The sequence below is a fragment of the Pipistrellus kuhlii genome, unplaced genomic scaffold (assembly GCF_014108245.1).
Source record: "Pipistrellus kuhlii isolate mPipKuh1 unplaced genomic scaffold, mPipKuh1.p scaffold_m20_p_1, whole genome shotgun sequence".
In the NCBI taxonomy this organism is placed as follows: domain Eukaryota; kingdom Metazoa; phylum Chordata; class Mammalia; order Chiroptera; family Vespertilionidae; genus Pipistrellus; species Pipistrellus kuhlii.
The window spans coordinates 14,677,489-14,694,921 of record NW_023425404.1 but is presented as its reverse complement, the minus strand read 5'-3'; the positions used below and the strand labels follow the sequence as shown (position 1 = coordinate 14,694,921).

Here is a 17,433-nt window from a genome sequence, read left to right as displayed (position 1 = left end):
AGGAGTGTCTTCTTGCTCTTTATGTTCCAAATCTTTGACTTGATTCTTGCGATCTTCCATTCTGTTTTTAGGACTCTGTATAATATTTTTTATTTCAGACAATGTATTCTTTATTTCTTGTTGATCCCTTATTATTTCTAGTTGATCCCTTTTCATATCCTCATAGGTCTCGTTTATTTTATCGGCCTTTTCTAGGAGATTCTTGAACAACCTTGTAAGTGTGGTTTTGAACTCTATATCCAGTCGCTTTTTGTCCTCCATTTCCTTTGTGATCTATTTCGTTGTCTCGGCATTTTCGAAACTTCCCTGATGGGGCGTAGTTTCAGGGTGGAGCCTACAGCCTTGACTTCCGTCATCCACATCCTGTGTGGCTCCTGAGTCTCAGTATTCCTCAGGGTTCTTCAGTACTCACTGCAAGCACCTCTGAGAGTGAGGTGCCCTCGAGTTTCGCCTGCCATCAAACAGTCTAGTCTCTCCCCACAATGGCCTGGAACTGGGGTTCAGTTCAGTTGGAAGTGGAGTTGGAGGTGGCGCTCAGAGCAGTCTGGAGCCCCTGTCTCCTTCCCACCAGGGCAATCCCGCGGCACAGCCAATCACCCCTTCTGTGCACGTAATGTGCATGCCTCCGGGGGCTCTGCCTTTCGCCACTACCCTGGGGTTCCGCCTTACAGCCCAGCTCTCTCTGGATGAGCCTGGGTCCTCGGGATCTGGCCTAGAACTGGGGTTCAGAGCAGTCGGAACTGGGACTCAGCACAGTCCGGAGCTTTTATCTCCTTCCCGCTAGGGAACGCCAGCCAGGCACTCAGCCTCCCCCTCCTCTCCGTTTCCGTACTCTACGTGCGCCGCGTGTCTCCATACCTTAGGCTTTTACAGCTCCTCCACTTTTCCTTCTGGTTTTCTCCTTGCTTCTCATTGTAGAATTTCCAGTCAGTCGACTTTCCGGTAGTTCTGGGTAATGTCCATTTTATATTTTAGTTGTATTTTATTGAAATTGTTGTATGTGGCTGCGGCTAGGTGTTTACCTGTGCAGCCACCTTGGATCCTCCCCTATTTGAATGTTTTTAATTTTGTATTTTACTAAATCCTTCCTTTTATTTATTCAATAAAAGGAAGGATTTAGTAAAATACAAAATATTATTTGAATGTTCTTAATTTTATTCGAAATTTGTGTAGTGTGTGTGTGTGTGTGTGTGTGTGTGTGTGTGTGTCCCTTTGTCCGTCCCTCGGCCCAGTCTGTACCCTCTCCAATCTGGGGCATCCCTCTCACAATCCAGGACTGCTGGCTCCCAACCGCTTGCTTGCCTGCCTGCCTGCCTGATTGTCCCTAACCACTTCTGCCTGCCAGCCTAATCACCCCCTAACCACTCCTCTGCCAGCTTATCTGCTCCCTTGCCAGCCCAATTGCCCCCAACTGCCCTCCCCTGCTGGCCTGGTTGCCCCTAACTGCCCTCCCCTATTTGCCTGGTCACTCCTAACTGCCTTGCCCTGCTGGCCTGGTCACCCCTAACTGCTTTCCCCTGCCGCCATCTTGTGTCCACATGGGGGAAGCCATCTTGTGTGTTGGAGTGATGGTCAATTTGCATATTACCTCTTTACTAGATAAGATGTTAAATTTGCTTGAGTGTTTTCTTCTTGACTCACTTGAGAACAGATTATAGAGAGTTACTGAGACTTGTTGATTTAGTAATTGTCATGTTGTTATATTTCCTTAAGGTGTTTATAGAATGTTTTTAATTTTGTATTTGTTTACATAATTTTTTGTTTACATAATTTTTTGGTAATAATTTGTTTACATAATTTTTATGTTATTTGTTTACATAACTTTTATAGTAGTATAATAAATGATGGTTGTGAAATTTTAGGGGAGTGTTATACCATCTTTAATATAAGCCTAAAAGTTCAGTAGATTTTAGTTTTCTATTTGTGCTATAGTTTATGTTAAAAATTCATTTTTCATAGATGTCTTAATTTTTGATTCTTTTTAAATAAGTTAGAGCAATATACTAAAAAGTAATTACTTTTTTTCTGGAACTGAGGAAAGTACATATTGATTTAACAGTTGACAGTTGAAGATGTAGATTGCTCTTTTTGGGATATATTGTTTTGTCCTCTAAATCTTCCCTTTATATATCCTGATCAGTCTGAATTTATTTCACATAGACTCACTACCTAATTTTGCTTTTGTTTATAACATGAACATTTCATGATGCAATATAAAAAATGATAATTGGCCCTGATTGGCGTGTCTTAGTGGTTAGACTAACTAACCGTTAGAGCATTGGCCTATGCACTGGAAGGTCTTGAACCCCAGTCAAAGGCACATACCTTGATTGCAGGTTCAGTCCCTACCCCAGGTCAGGGTTCATGTTGGAGGCAACCAGTCTATGAGTCTCCCTCACATCCATGTTTCTCTCTCCCTCTTTCTTCTTTCTCCTTTCTTTTCACTCTCTCAAAAAAATCAATGGAAAAATATCCTGACTTCTTAGGTGAGGATTTTTTAATAAAGATAGTTATATGGCATAGATTGCTTGAGGTTGGAAGCATCCTACCCTGGGGTGGTTCCATGATCCTGAGCATACAGAGGGACTTAGGGATTCATTATCCCAGCACACCTGTAATGTACATACAGTATGTGCTACAGCAAACAGACCTGTGACTCTGATGTAAAATGTCTAAATGGTATCTTTTAATATTGATAAAAGTGGTTGATTGTATGTTTTGATAATAACTTTGTTTGATGATCTTATTAGTATATATTGATAATGACATAGAACTAGCATTTTAATTAGTTTTACTTGCTTCATGCCATTTTTCAGATTGGATCTGGTTCCTCTCGTCTTGGAACAGCAACAACTATTAAAGGTAGACATGACCTAACTTGAAAGTTGCCTCTGATTTTCCATTTCATTTTTGGTTGTAATAAAGATAACTGAGTATTTTATATTCACATGTAATAAAAATTATTCTTGAAATTATTTTATAGATAAAATTATAGTAAGGGTTACTTGATTTAAATTGTGTTCCCTTTTCATCATTCAAATTTCACAAAAGTTTTTCACCATTTGCATTACATTGCATTAATTGTAAATTTTGTTCTATTAAACTTCCTTGCCTTGAGGAAAAATACTTTTTTGGGTTTTAGTGAGGTTCATGGAAAACAGAGTAATTTAATGTGAAACATTTAAATTGGGTGCAATAAAAAAGGGAAAATGTTTTTCTATATATTTGATAATATGCCTTTTATTTTATACATTTATTAGAGGCCCAGTGCACGAGATCTGTGCACTGAGGCAGGGGGAGGGGGATTTCCCTCAGCCCAGCCTGCACCCTTTCACAGTCTGGAACCCATCGCTTCTTGTCACCTGCCTGCAGCAGATGCAGGAGAGGCTCCTGCCACTGTTGCTGCACTCTCTTGCTGTGAGCCCAGCTTCTGGCTGAGCAGTGCTCCCCTTGTGGGAGCGCACTGACCACCAGGGGACAGCTCCTGCATTGAGCGTTTGCCCCCTGGTGGTCAGTGTGCGTCATGTGACTGGTCATTTTGCTGTTCGGTTGATTTGCATGTTAGGCTTTTATTATATAGGATTTCAAATAAATTTATTTTAATCTTACAATTTTTTAGCTTACTAATTTACTCTGGGAAATTTATGTTGTTTCCAGTTCAATTTTCATTTTAAAAAAATCAAAATTGCTTCTTTTTAAAGAAATAGTTTTATTAACTAACAATATAAAGCTTTCCATATTATTTGTTTTTTAGTGCTATTAGAATAATTATGTGGTCTGATAGTCTACTTCTTTTGTAGCTAGAGAATACTGACACAGCATATAGTGAACTAGTATAGTAGATATCTATTTTACTCCTTGATGTCCTTCCTTGTTATGTACAGTCATTATTTTTAATATAATAACTTCACATGTTTCTCTTAACTTTGTAGGAGATACAGACACTGCTAAGACTTCTGATGACATCAGTTTAAGTCTGGGCCAGAGCTCTAGTCTTTGTAAGGAAGGAAGTGAAGAACAAGGTAAGAACGTTATATCTCACAGTGACATATATTGTGTGGATCAGGGTGAGTTTGTAGAATATACTGTTCACATTTTGGCAGAACATTATAATAATTTAATAATTGTTTTTAAAAGAAACTTTAAAAGAAAATTGTTTAATAGGATAATAAAACAGAGTGCTGTAAGTACTTTTAGCTTTCTGAAATTCAGGTAAACATGTTCTGCCAACTAAACATGAAGAGACAAGTTTTATGAGCATATGCCATAGAGGGAATATGAGCTGGGAGATGAGAATCTGCTATTCCTTTAGTTGGTCAGAGCATCTTGCCTAGCTTAATGACAACCTAGTATATACAACTGTTATTTTTCCATTCAGTGTGACCTCTAAATGCCAGCTGCTTCCTATCTTGTTCAGCAATATATTTTAATGGAGAAATGACCTGCTGCTGGAGTTTCTGAGAAATTGTTTGCCTCCACACAGTGCCTGCCTCCGCTAGCATATTTTTAGTAGAAATTTGGGCTTCACGTGATTTTTTCCCCCCTTCTAATTCAACTCAATTATAAATGAATATTTTGGAATCTGGAATTTTTTTTTTTTTTTAAGAACTGCCACATTTTTATGTTTGATTTTTAATTTTCAAACATGAAAAGATGGATGTGTCATCCTGAATTTTAAGTGGAGATTATCCCAGATTATAATCAGTGAGAAAGAAAATTGCCTATTTCTAGCCTGTTGTTATTAGCCTGGCGGGGTGGGGGTAGGTAGACAGGCTGATAAATTCCCTATATTTAATTATGAAACTTATTTATGAAATTACAAATAGATCATGAAGTTATGACATTTTCCCATTGATACAGGTCCAGTTCCTACAACAATATTTTGCTTCTGGTACTTGGAATTTTAAGTTTATCACTGTAATCCTGCTGTTTTAGAATTATAGCACCACATCATTATTTATTTGTTTTTGTGGGCTACCCCTGCTAACTACTCCTCCCTGCCAAAAAATACTTATGAACTTGCTGTATTATGTAGAGACTATTTTCTCAAAAATTAAAGGTGAATTGATCCATTTGAGAATTATAGTATCCCTTTTTATAATATTTAATTACCAGAATGTCTCAAAAACTAGGTATCATACAAGGGCTAGTGCATTTAGGGGTCTTATGTCTTTTTATTTTCTATCTGGGAAGAAGGAATTTTATAGTGGGGCAGCTTAGGAATTATATACATACAAACATACCCTTGCAGATATATAATGACTAAAATAATGATGTCTAACATTCACTAACATGTTGTTACCTAGATTAGGGGGTCAATAAACTTTGTTTATAAATGGTCAGATCATTTTGTATGTTATATGGTCTCTCTTTAACTACTGAATTCTGCATTATAGTGAAAGAGGACATAAATAGCACATATATTAGTGGGCATGGCTGTATCACCGACTCCATAGACTTTCGTTTGTTAACCCCTGGTTTAGGTTTTCTTTTCAGCCATTATCAGGTATGGGGAACATCTGGCCCAAGGTCCAGATAAGGCCCAAGAGATCATTTGGTCTGGTCCTGCCAAGCATTAGGGGTGAGTTAATTAAATATTCAACCAAATAGTAAGCTAATTTTTAAGTTGTTAATTTGTATGGCCCGTGAATGATGTTATAAATATCTAAATGGCCCTTGGCAGCAAAAAGTTCCCCAGTTCTATTTTATACACATTCATCCAGTTCATCTTTAAGCATTTAATGCTAATACTTTCATTCTCACTGGACAGATGGACATATCATGGCTTAGAGAGGTTACAAGAAACTTGCAACAAAATCACACAGCTACGAAGTGGCAATCTAGTCTTGAATTATGTTTTTAATGCTATACTATTTTACTTTCATGTAGGTTTATCACTTCCTTTTATCACATACATTTTCCCACATAGTTCAAATATAACAGATATCTAGTATTTATTACATACTCAGTACTAATTTAAGTACTGAGAATAAATCACAGTACTGGGAGAGGAGGGAGAAGGAGGATGAGATAGGGAGTTCAGTTTTAGGTATATCAGGTATGAGATGCTTAGATCTCTAAGCAGCAATAATCCTATATAATAAAAGGCTAATATGTAAATCTACCAAATGGCGGAACAACCAGTTGCTGATGCGTACTGATCACCAGGAGGCAGATGCTCAATGTAGGAGCTGCCCCCTGGTGGTCAGTGCACTCCCACAGGGGGAGCAATGCTCAGCCAGAAGCTGGGCTCATGGCTGGCAAGTGCAGTGGCAGTGGCCAGAGCCTCTCCCGCCTCTGTAGCAGCACTAAGGATGCCCAACTGCTAGATGGCACAGGCAAGGCTGAGGGACCGCCCTCCCCCTAACTATATGAATTTTGTGTACCAGGCCTTTAGTTAATAGATAATTAGATAGGTCTGGATATCAGGTAAGAAGTCTGGGTTCAGGTTGTGAATTTGGGGAGTTTTCAGTGTATAAATACCAAAAAGTTTCATCATGTCAACTGTAAGGTTGTGTTATTATTAAGTTCATAACAAAGCAAGCCTGCATGGTTGGCTAGCTTGGAGTTAGGTGGCCTGGCTCCCTGTTCTAAATCTGTTAGTCTTGGCTACGATTTGGCACCACCTAGTGGCAATTATTCATTCTGGCTTAAGTATCAGTTGAGGCTCTTCAATTTCTCTGGGTGGTTTGGATTTCCAGGACATGGACCTTTCGTTGGTTAGTTGATTGGCTGGCTCTTGTTTTATCAGCGTGATTCAGGGTAATTAGGAGAAAACTGAGCATGTGGAAAGGTGCACTCTTCTTTTTTACGTCTAAGGAGAGATTGCCCTCTCCAGCCTCATTCACGTTTTCCCGACTCAAGATCAGAACTTTATTTAGCCAATCCCCGTAAGAGAATGGGGTTGGGTAGAAGAACTAGTTACAGGTATTTCTGAATTTTATTATCATGGGGCCAGAAAAATGAACAAATTTTCTATAGAAAAAAGAGATTACGGATAGAAAAATGAAAGTTCTGAGGATTGAGCTCTGAACCACTTCAGCTTAGTAAGTCCAGGAAGCTGAGCATAACAACTGGTGAGGTAGAAGGAAAACCTGCAGTGTTGTGTCCAGTGTTGCTGGGAAAGGGATCATGATCAGCTTTGTCAAATGTTGCTAATAAGCAGCTGAGACTTGACCTTTGGATTTAACAGTGTTGTTGGCGACTTTGATAAGCATCTTAATGAGTGGGATTGGAATACATGTAAGAGAGAATTAGAAGAGAAGAAATTGAAAACAGCTAATATAGACTACTCTTTTGTAAAGGGGATCAGAAATTCTAGGTGCTAGAGGGTGAATGAGGATAAAGGGGAGATTTGGATTTTGTAACAATTGGTAGGAGAAATAATAGCTTGGTGTGTGTTTTTATAATTGACTAGGGACCCAGTGCCCGAAATTCGTGCATGGGGGGGGGGGGGTCCTCAGCCCAGCCTGCCCTCTCTGACAGACTGGGAGCCCTCAGGGAATGTCCTACTGATGGCCCATGAGAGTGGGCCTAAGCCGAAGTCTGGCCTCCCTCTGCGGGAGGTGACTGGTCTGATCAGGGGAAGGTGCCAGCCCCATCACCCCACTGCTGCTGCCACTGCTGGCTACCACAGCCACCAAGGTGTTTTCATCAACATGGACTCCAGTCTCTTCACCACGAAAAAAATGACAACTTTCTTAAGGCATTTTCAAGATGTGTCTTTCATAGGATATGACATTTCTTCCTTTTTTAAATTTTTTTTATCCTCACCTGAGGATATGTTTTCATTGATTTTTAGAGAGCTTGGAAGAGAGAGGGAAAGACAAAGAAACATCAGTGTGAGAGGGACACTTCGATTGGTTGGCTCCTACAAGAGCCCTGACCTGGGCCCTGGCCAGGGAGAAGCCTGAAGCCTGGGTACATGTCCTTGATCAGAATCGAACCCAGACCCTGTGGTCAGCAGGCCGGGGCTCTATCTACTGAGCCACATTGGCTAGGGTAGAATATGACATTTCTTAGCCCCTCCAGCAGCAGACTTTCATTTTTTCCTTCAGAATTGAAGTGGAAAACCCTAGATTACCTTCTTGGATTCTTATTATCCAAGTTACCAAGAACACTGTGAGTGGTGGTGTGCAGGGAGCTTAGCCAGTGAGCGGTCAGAAAAGGTGTTTCCTCTGTAGCTCACGCGCAGAGGCCCCTCTGTGTTGTGTCCGCTAAGGTGGGGGTGTGCTCCAAGCCATGTGGCAGCCGATGGGAGTATGCCCCCAGCCCTGCCTTGTGTCTGCTGGGCTGGGGTGTGCTGCCTGCCCAGACACCCTCCCTCTTCCGTGGCCGAGGCGTGGGGAGCTGGCCTTGTCGCCGGGGCGATGACGCCAGCATCCCGCCCAGGCTGCTGTGGGCACCGCCAGCTTTGCAATGGAGTGACAGTTTGCATATTATCCTTTTATTACATTAAATGGGATGATCCAGAAGAGAGAAGGAGAATGTGATTTTTGTTTATAAAAGTAATATGTAGTAATTAAAAAAAAATAGTTATGTGTGAAGAAGAAAATAATTCATACTTCTGCCACTGAGCCAACTGTTAATATTTTTTGGTGTATCACTTTTTTCTTCTTATTTTTTTAAATAATCCACATACTGTAAATTTTACCCTTCTAAAGTATAAAATTTAGTGGGTGTTAGTATATTTGCAAGATTGTGCACCCATCACCACTATCTGATACCAGAATATTTTCATTATGTTATAAAGAAACTCAAACCCATTATATTCCGCCAATTTGGTTACACCAATTTTTACCACTCTGAGCAGAATATGAGCATGTCTTTCTTACCCTACTAGTAACAATCATTGGGAAAAAATTAATTATATGAAAATTAGTATCTTTTTGTATTGACTTAAACTTGTCCTTGACTATATTCCTACCAATAAAAAAAAAATGTCAGAGCATATTTACTAAAAAGGTTCCTAAAACCATCTAAAGTTAAACTTTTTTATGGTATATTTAGTTTGCAATGTTATATGAGCTAACATAAGTTTGACTGTCTTTTAAAATGAAAAACTTATATTTCTGCTTTATTAATGTCTTAGAAGGTAGTTGGTTTTGATTGTTAGCATTTTAAAAAAAGTCTTTTGTTGTATATTAGAACTAGAAATTGTTAGCTACTTGATTAGTTCACTTTTTATTCTATAAAATTCATAACCTTGAGATGTGAATATCACAACTTTCCAGAGTTGCTTGTTAGAGATACATAGATAGTTTTTAGAAATAACTTTATAATTTCATACTACAAAAAAGTAAATACAGTGCTAATTTTAAAATATTGGTTTTTAGAGATTATAAGACCCCAAGCATAATGATAGTTATTTTGGATAAATGATAAAGAACATGGATTTTACTTTTTCTTAAAGACTTCAAAACATGAGATAAAGACTAATAGGTCATTTGTAAATACAATTCTGTGGTACATTCTACCCTGTTTCCCCGAAAATAAGACAGTGTCTTATATTAATTTTTGCTCCCAAAGATGCGCTAGGTCTTATTTTCAGGGGATGTCTCATTTTTCCATGAAGAAGAATACGGTACACATTTATTGTTAAATGAAAATAAAGGAAATTTATTATGTACCTGTATACGATACAGTAGTATGGTAGTTGTCAACACAAACCAGACAAACTGTGAATCCTACAATATCAAGAATTTACTCATTTATTCAATGACAATCATGTCATCATCTTCTGGAACATCATCATAACAATCCAATTCCTGAATTTCCTGGTGAATTTCTTGTGACTCCATTTTTTTTTCAGAATCAGTGAACCAAATCTCTCATGTTTAGCCTAGGGGGGGGCCTTATATTTTACTGGAATTGAACCTGGAACCCTTCAGTCAGTAGGCCGACGCTCTGTCCACTGAGCCAAACCAGTTAGGGCTTTAATACACTCTTGACAAGACAAAAATGGTTGAGTCTCCTGTTAGTTCAATAAAAAGAAAAATTACTCGTATGTGTCATAACTGCATAGACAAACTATAATAATAGATTCTTTAGTAAGTCAACTTCTTCCAGTAGAATCTTAACAATAAAAGCACAAAAATTTAAGTAGGTCTTATTTTCGGAGGATGTCTTATTTTCGGGGAAACACGGTAGCGACTCTGAAGTTTTTAATTATTCAGATGTAATCTAGATTTAAAATTTTTTAAAGTACATAAACATTTCTAACAATTTATTCTTATATATGAATCTTAGGGGAAATTTTTGTGCTTTTATTGTTAAGATTCTACTGGAAGAAGTTGACTTACTAAAGAATCTATTATTATAGTTTGTCTATGCAGTTATGACATATGAGAGTAATTTTTCTTTTTATTGAACTAACAGGAGACTCAACCATTTTTGTCTTGTCAAGAGTGTATTGAAGCCCTAACTGGTTTGACTCAGTGGATAGAGCGTCGGCCTACTGACTGAAGGGTTCCAGGTTCAATTCCAGTCAAGGGCATGTGCCTTGGTTGCTGGCACATCCCCAGTATGTGCAGGAGGCAGCTGATTGATGTTTCTTTCTCATCAATGTTTCTGACTCTCTATTCCTCTTTCTTCCTCTCTGTAAAAAAAACAATAAAATATATATTTTTTAAAGTGTATTGAAAATTAGCTATTGTGCAGTTTGGTTGTCAAGCCATATTTCAATATAAATTACAATGTAGGTAGGTAGATGGATTTATTTATATTTGCATACATAATATATATGGTAACTTAAGTCACTATTCATTAATCATTTCCCTAATAAATGAAGGGTTAAAGGAATAGTCTCATAAGGGGATATATATTTTTCATGAGGCATTTTGTAATTGTTGCATCAACAATGAAGCAAGGAGTTGCAGGATTTTGCCTCATAATTGTTTTAATCTTTTCAATAATTATGAACATCAACATATCTTCTTTTTTTTCCCTTTTCCCTTGGCTGTTTTTTGTGTTTTTTAATTTTTTTTAACCTATATTTCCTTATTGATTTCAGAGAGGAAGGGAGAGAGAGCGAGAGATATAAACATCAATGATGAGAGAGAACCACCAATCGGCTGCCTCTGGCATGCCCTGTATGGGGATCAAGCCCATAACCCAGGTATGTGTCCTTGGCCGGAATGGAACTTGGGACTCTTCAGTCTGAAGGCTGATGCTCTATCCACTGAGCAAAACTGACTAGGGCAAGATATCTTCTTATATCTAGTTTGGCACTGGTCAGCCTTTTGCTTTTTTTTTCTGTTTCTTTTGACTAAGTTTTCATTGATTTGTTTTTTTAATCATTAGTTTTTATTTTATTTATTTTTAAAAAATATATTTTATTGATTTTTTATAGAGAGGAAGACAGAGGGATAGAGAGTTAGAAACATCGATGAGAGAGAATCATTGATCAGCTGCCTCTTGCACTGATGTGCTCGCAACCAAGGTACATGCCCTTGACCGGAATCGAATCCGTAGGCCAATGCTCTATCCACTGAGCCAAACCGGTTTGGGCTAATCATTAGTTTTTTAAAAATATTTTTGTGTTACGTTAATGAGATAAAATAATGATAGCTACTGTTAATTGAGTCAGACACTGTGCTAAGCAATTTATGTCATATCTCAGTTATTCATTGCTACTGCTGGGTAAGATTGACATTACATTTTACAAGTGAGAAAGCAGAGGCTTAGAGAGGTAATCCAGGGTTATCCTGTTGGTAAGTTAGAGACAGGACTCACATAAACATCTTGGTCCATTTTAAATATAGTATTTTGTTGCCTCTTATTTAAAACAAAAGTATATATACTTTCAAAGAGAAAGGGAGAGCGAAAGAGAGAGAAATATCAATCATGAGAAAAAATCATTGATTAATTGCCTTCTGCATGTCCCCCATTGAGGATCAAGCCTGCAATCCAGGCATGTGCCCTGACTAAGAATTCACCTGTAACCTCTTGGTTCGTAGGTCGATGCTCAACCACTGAACCACATGGACCGGGCTGTTGCCTCTTAGATTTTGTTGATAATTTATAGGATCTTTTCTGAGGATATTAGTTTATTTCATTATAGAATGCTTTCTTTGTGCAGCTATGAAACAGAAACCATCTCTTTGGAATGACTGGCTAATTGTTAGTTAGTGAATTACTTGAGAAATTGCTTATACTTGATTAACTGTATTCTGTGAATTCTTTCCATTGTTACACAGTAGAAAAGTAGATCATGAATTTGTGTTAACATTTCTAAATGTGTTTGAAACAGATTTGGCAACTGATCGGAAGCTCTTCCGTCTGGTCTCCAATGATTCCTTCATCTCCATTCAGCCTTCCTTATCCTCGTGTGGACAGGACTTGCCAAGGGACTGCAGCGACAAAGCGAGCCTGCCAAGTCACAGCCACCACCACGTCGATCAGTCTCTGTCTAGCGCCTGTGACACGGAAGTAGCTTCTCTCGTCCCTTTACATTCACACTCTTACAGGAAAGATCACCGGCCACGAGGTGTACCACGGACCTCTAGCTCTGCCGTGGCTTTTCCAGATACTTCACTGAATGACTTCCCTCTGTATCAGCAAAGACGTGGGTTAGATCCAGTGAGTGAGTTAGAATCTTCCAAACCTCATTCTGGATCCAAAGAGTCCTTGGTGGAAAATTCTCGTTTATCTGGGGAATTTCAGCTTGTTGGTGAGCTGAAAAACAGTCATTCTCAGCCACCTACAAAAAGCGGGAAGAGCAAACCTTTGAAAGCAGACAAAAGCGTGGACAGCTTGAGGAGCCTGAGCACACGGAGCAGTGGGTCCACAGAGAGCTACTGCAGTGGAACGGACCGTGACACCAACAGCACTGTCAGCAGCTATAAAAGTGAACAGACCAGCTCAACTCACATAGAGAGCCTCTTGTCAGAGCACGAGGAGTCTCCTAAAGCGGGAAAGAAAAGTGGGAGGAGAAAAGAATGCTGTGCTGAACCAGAGGATAAGAGCAGCTGTTCCAGTGACAAAAGGACTAGCAGTGAAAAGACTGCCTTGGAAGTGAGTACAAACAATGAGGTTCAAGAGGCCAAGGATTCGAATGCCTCTGAGGATGTGCACAGTCAGAGAGGGCTCAGCCCCTCTGCGTCGGAAGAAGCCAATAAGAACCCCCATGCAAATGAATTCACTTCCCAGGGGGACGGACCCCCGGGGAAAGCTGCCGACACCAAGGAGGAGCAGAGTGAAAAGTCTGCTGTCTCAGTGGACTCCAGAGTTGCGAAAGACGGTGGAAAGCAAAAGGAAGGGGATGTAAGACCTAAATCGTCCAGCTTAATCCACCGGACAGCCTCTGCCCATAAGTCAGGCCGGAGGCGGACAGGGAAAAAACGGGCCAGCAGTTTTGATTCAAGTCGGCATAGGGACTATGTTTCCTTTCGAGGTGTTTCTGGTGCCAAGCCGCACAGTGCGATATTCTGTCATGATGAGGATTCCAGTGACCAAAGTGACTTGAGCAGAGCATCGAGTGTTCAGTCTGCTCACCAGTTCAGCAGTGATAGCTCTTCTAGCACCACTTCTCATTCGTGTCAATCTCCTGAGGGAAGATACAGTGCTCTCAAGACTAAACATGTCCCTAAAGAAAAGGGCACTGACCTTGAGCACACACACAAAGCTCATTTGGGTCCTGAAGGAACTGGCAAAAAGCGGACAACACGTCGGACTTCTAGCACAAATAGTGCCAAGACTCGGGCCCGAGTGCTGAGTCTGGACAGTAGCACAGTAGCATGTTTGAATGACTCCAATAGGCTAATGGCACCTGAAAGTATAAAACCCTTAACCACTTCCAAATCAGACCTCGAGGCCAAAGAAGGAGAGGTGCTAGATGAGCTGTCTTTGTTGGGACGGGCTTCCCAATTAGAGACAGTCACTCGATCTAGGAATAGCTTGCCAAGCCAAGTTGCATTTCCTGAAGGTGAAGAACAAGATGCAGTCAGTGGAGGTAAGTAAATTTCAGGAAGAGATTTTCCAAGAGTCAGTGCAGTTATTGGTACTGTTGAAATGTACTTTGTGTTAATATCTCCCTTTCTACTGTGTTACTGAAATAGACTTTCTTCCTGAAGAAGGAGGTGGTTATCTTAGAAAAGGTTTTGGTATGAACATCAAAAAAGTATTTTTGAGTTGCATTCTTTGAATATATCAATTTGTTCTTGATAGCATTTACGGTTTCTAGGCCAGCTGCCACCTGTTAATATTTTATTAGGAATAATAAAAATTGGTCCTCTTCCTTCTTTGTGTAACAGTAGCAACAACAAAAAGTAGAATTTCATTAGGGCACCAAACTGTTTTTAGTTATTTTTTATATATTATAAACTGTTTGCCACTGAACTTGAATCATATAACCTGTTAATGTAAGTTTTCCCCCAAACATTACTTTAGCTCTGACTATGTACTTTGAAACCTTGTACCTCCTTTAATGTCTATCTTTTTGGTTTTATTATTCCATACTCACGTTTTAAGCATTAAGAACGTTTTTTTCTGTAACTTTATACTTTTCTTATAGTTTCAGTTGATATTTGTAGTTTATATTGGCCTTTAGTGTCTATTAATGGTATATGATGCTCCCTGTGGTTAGCAGTGATAGTGTTTTGGTAAAAATAATAGCTTATTTCAGATTTATGGGAAATTGTGCAGAATGTGATAGATGATTTTATATCACAGTATATTTTGGTCATTTTGTTTATTTAAGAGTTGTTTCTTACTGTTTCCTCCTGCCCAGAATAGTTTGTTTATTCTGTTCTGGTTATTATGGAGTCTGGTCCTTGGCTAGAATGAGAAGAAAGAAATCTTCTGTTGCCAGCACTGTAACTTCTTTAATCCCCACCCCCATTCTTCTTATTCACATCTTTATAAATTTTTTTTAAAAATATATTTTATTGATTTTATACAGAGAGGAAGGGAGAAAGAGAGTTAGAAACATCGATGAGAGAGTCATCGATCAGCTGCCTCTTGCACACCCCCTACCGGGGATATGCCCGCAACCAAGGTACATGCCCTTGACCAGACTCGAACCCGGGACCCTTCAGTCCCCAAGCCGACACTCTATCCATTGAGCCAAACCGGTCCTGGCCTTATTCACATCTTTAGTTTTAAAGCTTGTGGTCTGTTGGTATAATAACATTCTGTCTTTTATTAAAAGGTATGTTCAACCGAAGCCGGTTTGGCTCAGTGGTAGAGCATCGGTCTGTGGACTGAAAGGTCCCAGGTTCGATTCCGGTCAAGGGCATCTACGTTGGTTGCGGGCACATCCCCGGTAGTGGGTGTGCAAAAGGCAGCTGGTCGATGTTTCTCTCTCATCGACGTTTCTAGCTCTCTATCTCTCTCCCTTCCTCCTCTCTGTGAAATATCAATAAAATATATTTTTAAAAAATAAAAGGTATGCTCAATTTTTTTGTTGGTACAAGCATTCTGAAATATAAGGACATAATTTTTCTCTCAAAGAATTCTAATTTCACCCAGAGTATTTAAAACGTCTATATTGTGATAAACATCCTGTTGTTTATTTTGGTATATTATCTAACAAAGATGAATTTCTAATAAGAACGTAAAAAGAATGATCGTTAGTAACTAAGGAAGAAAATAGTACATCAAACTAAATATTGAGAACTGATTATATTTGAAGTAATTATAACCATGCCTCAGGTATCTGACATGGATTGATTTCATTCTGTTTTTTGTAAAAGGTCTGACTTTTTTTCAGTGATTTCTTACACAGATCGTATTAGATGTGTTCATGACATGCAAGAAACCATGAGTTTTAAAATATAGCTTAATTTTTAAAGTTGTCATTAAAATTTTAAGAATGAACAAGCTATGAGAGAAAAATATTGCTGTTCTAAATATTATTGAAATGTAAATACTAAAAAAAAAACAAAAAAGAGCTATAGTAAATTTTTATGTCTTTGTATTTAAAATATCATTTCTTTTTCAGAGGGATTGTAAAGTGTTCTGTTTTTTAGGAAAAGTTATATGGAAGATGTTAATTGCTTCTCATTGCAGATCTTTGACTAATATGAACCCTTGTTTTCTCAGATTCCAGCTTTTGCTTTCTTTTGTGTACTTATTTAAAAACAAACAAACAAACAACAAACAAAAAACTACACAAATAAGCCATTGATTGTTAGTAAGAAACAAAATGCTCAAATAAAAATGTTTATGCATTTTGGTGGAATAAATGTAATAGTCTGTGGGCTGTTAAAAAACATTGTTTGCCAAAGGAAGGCATTGTAGGGCTTTTTTAAAATTTGAGCTTCACTGTGTTTAGAATAAAAATATGAGCGTAACTTAACTGCTTAAATGTGTTGAGGATTTATATTTAGATGGATTTCATCATATTTTATTGTTTGAGCGTTTTGGAAAATTGGAGGTAGTGGGAGGGGTTGTTTTGGTTCTCATTATTTAACGATTATATGGCATCTCAAATACTTGGTAAAAATTTGTTTATTTTTGCATTAATTGCTAACAGCCCTTTCTGACAATTTAGTAGAAAATTTAAAAGTAAGTAATCCATAAACTATGTCTTTATGTGAATTATAACTCCAGAGTATCATTTAATTTCTTGAAAGCATTTCGCGTACCCAACTATATTTGTTTGCATGCCTGGGATTGTGGAAAATATGTAATAACTAGAGGCCTCAGTGCATGATATTCACCCACTGACGGGGGTGGGGGGGCGCTGTTCCTCATCCTGGCCCAGGATCCCTCAGAGGATGTCCACCTGCTATAGAGAAGCTCCTGTCAATGCTGCTGCTCTTTCTAGCCATGAGCCCAGCTTCCAGCTGAGCAGCGCTCCGCCTATGGGAGTGCACTGACCACCTTGGGGCAGCTCCTCCTTTGAGCATCTGCCCCCTGGTGGTCAGTACACGTCATATGGACTGGTTGTTTTGCTGCTTGGTCAATTTGCATATGTGGGTTTTATTCTGTAGGCTATGCAAATACTTTTTAACTCAAGTCACAGCTAATGATTTTGTTGTGATTTGTTGTTAATTTACATGTGAAAAAGAGTAGTCGTTTACAGCGTTTTCACAGATGAATACTCAGCAGCTGGACAGTAGATTCTTGTCGTTCTTTGGCCTCCAAGAAAATGGTGCTTGTAAAACTTTGTTTACATATTAGAACAAAATCTTTGCATGCTTAGCGTCATCTTTTGTAGACAAGGAAAGTAAGAAAGGGAAAAATGTATATAGAGAAAATGGCTAAAACTTATCAAATTCTGCAAAATCATGTTTATTTTTCATAAAATAACTTTATTCTTAAGTAATTTTTTTTTTACTGTGAACAACGTTTCATAATGTTTTCATATATTATTTTACTGAGATGTACATATACTTGTTTCCTGCTTTCATTCTCTTTCTTTAGTGTCTCTTTCTCTACTAACATTTGTTCCTAATCTGTTTGAAGTACCAAAATACTTTTTATTTTAGT

General features: G+C 38.5%; 1 protein-coding gene and 1 long non-coding RNA gene across 13 annotated transcripts in view; both read left to right on the top strand.

The window, feature by feature from the left end:
- Nucleotides 1-17,433, top strand: part of PCNX1 (pecanex 1) — a 143,251-nt gene that overhangs the window by 30,603 nt on the left and 95,215 nt on the right. For 9 of the 12 annotated variants that reach the window (XM_036432620.2, XM_045579178.1, XM_036432585.2 and 6 more), the window contains 3 exons: nt 2,817-2,862; nt 3,933-4,022; nt 12,251-13,951. In XM_036432620.2, coding sequence (XP_036288513.1) covers nt 2,817-2,862; nt 3,933-4,022; nt 12,251-13,951 — 1,837 coding nt within the window. The remainder of the gene's footprint in view (nt 1-2,816; nt 2,863-3,932; nt 4,023-12,250; nt 13,952-17,433) is intronic. The other 3 variants (XM_036432658.2, XM_036432663.2, XM_036432604.2) reach the window with 2 other exon arrangements.
- Nucleotides 15,083-16,074, top strand: LOC118716009. The gene is made up of 2 exons (XR_004987034.1): nt 15,083-15,148; nt 15,386-16,074. It is a non-coding gene; the product is annotated as an uncharacterized LOC118716009 (long non-coding RNA).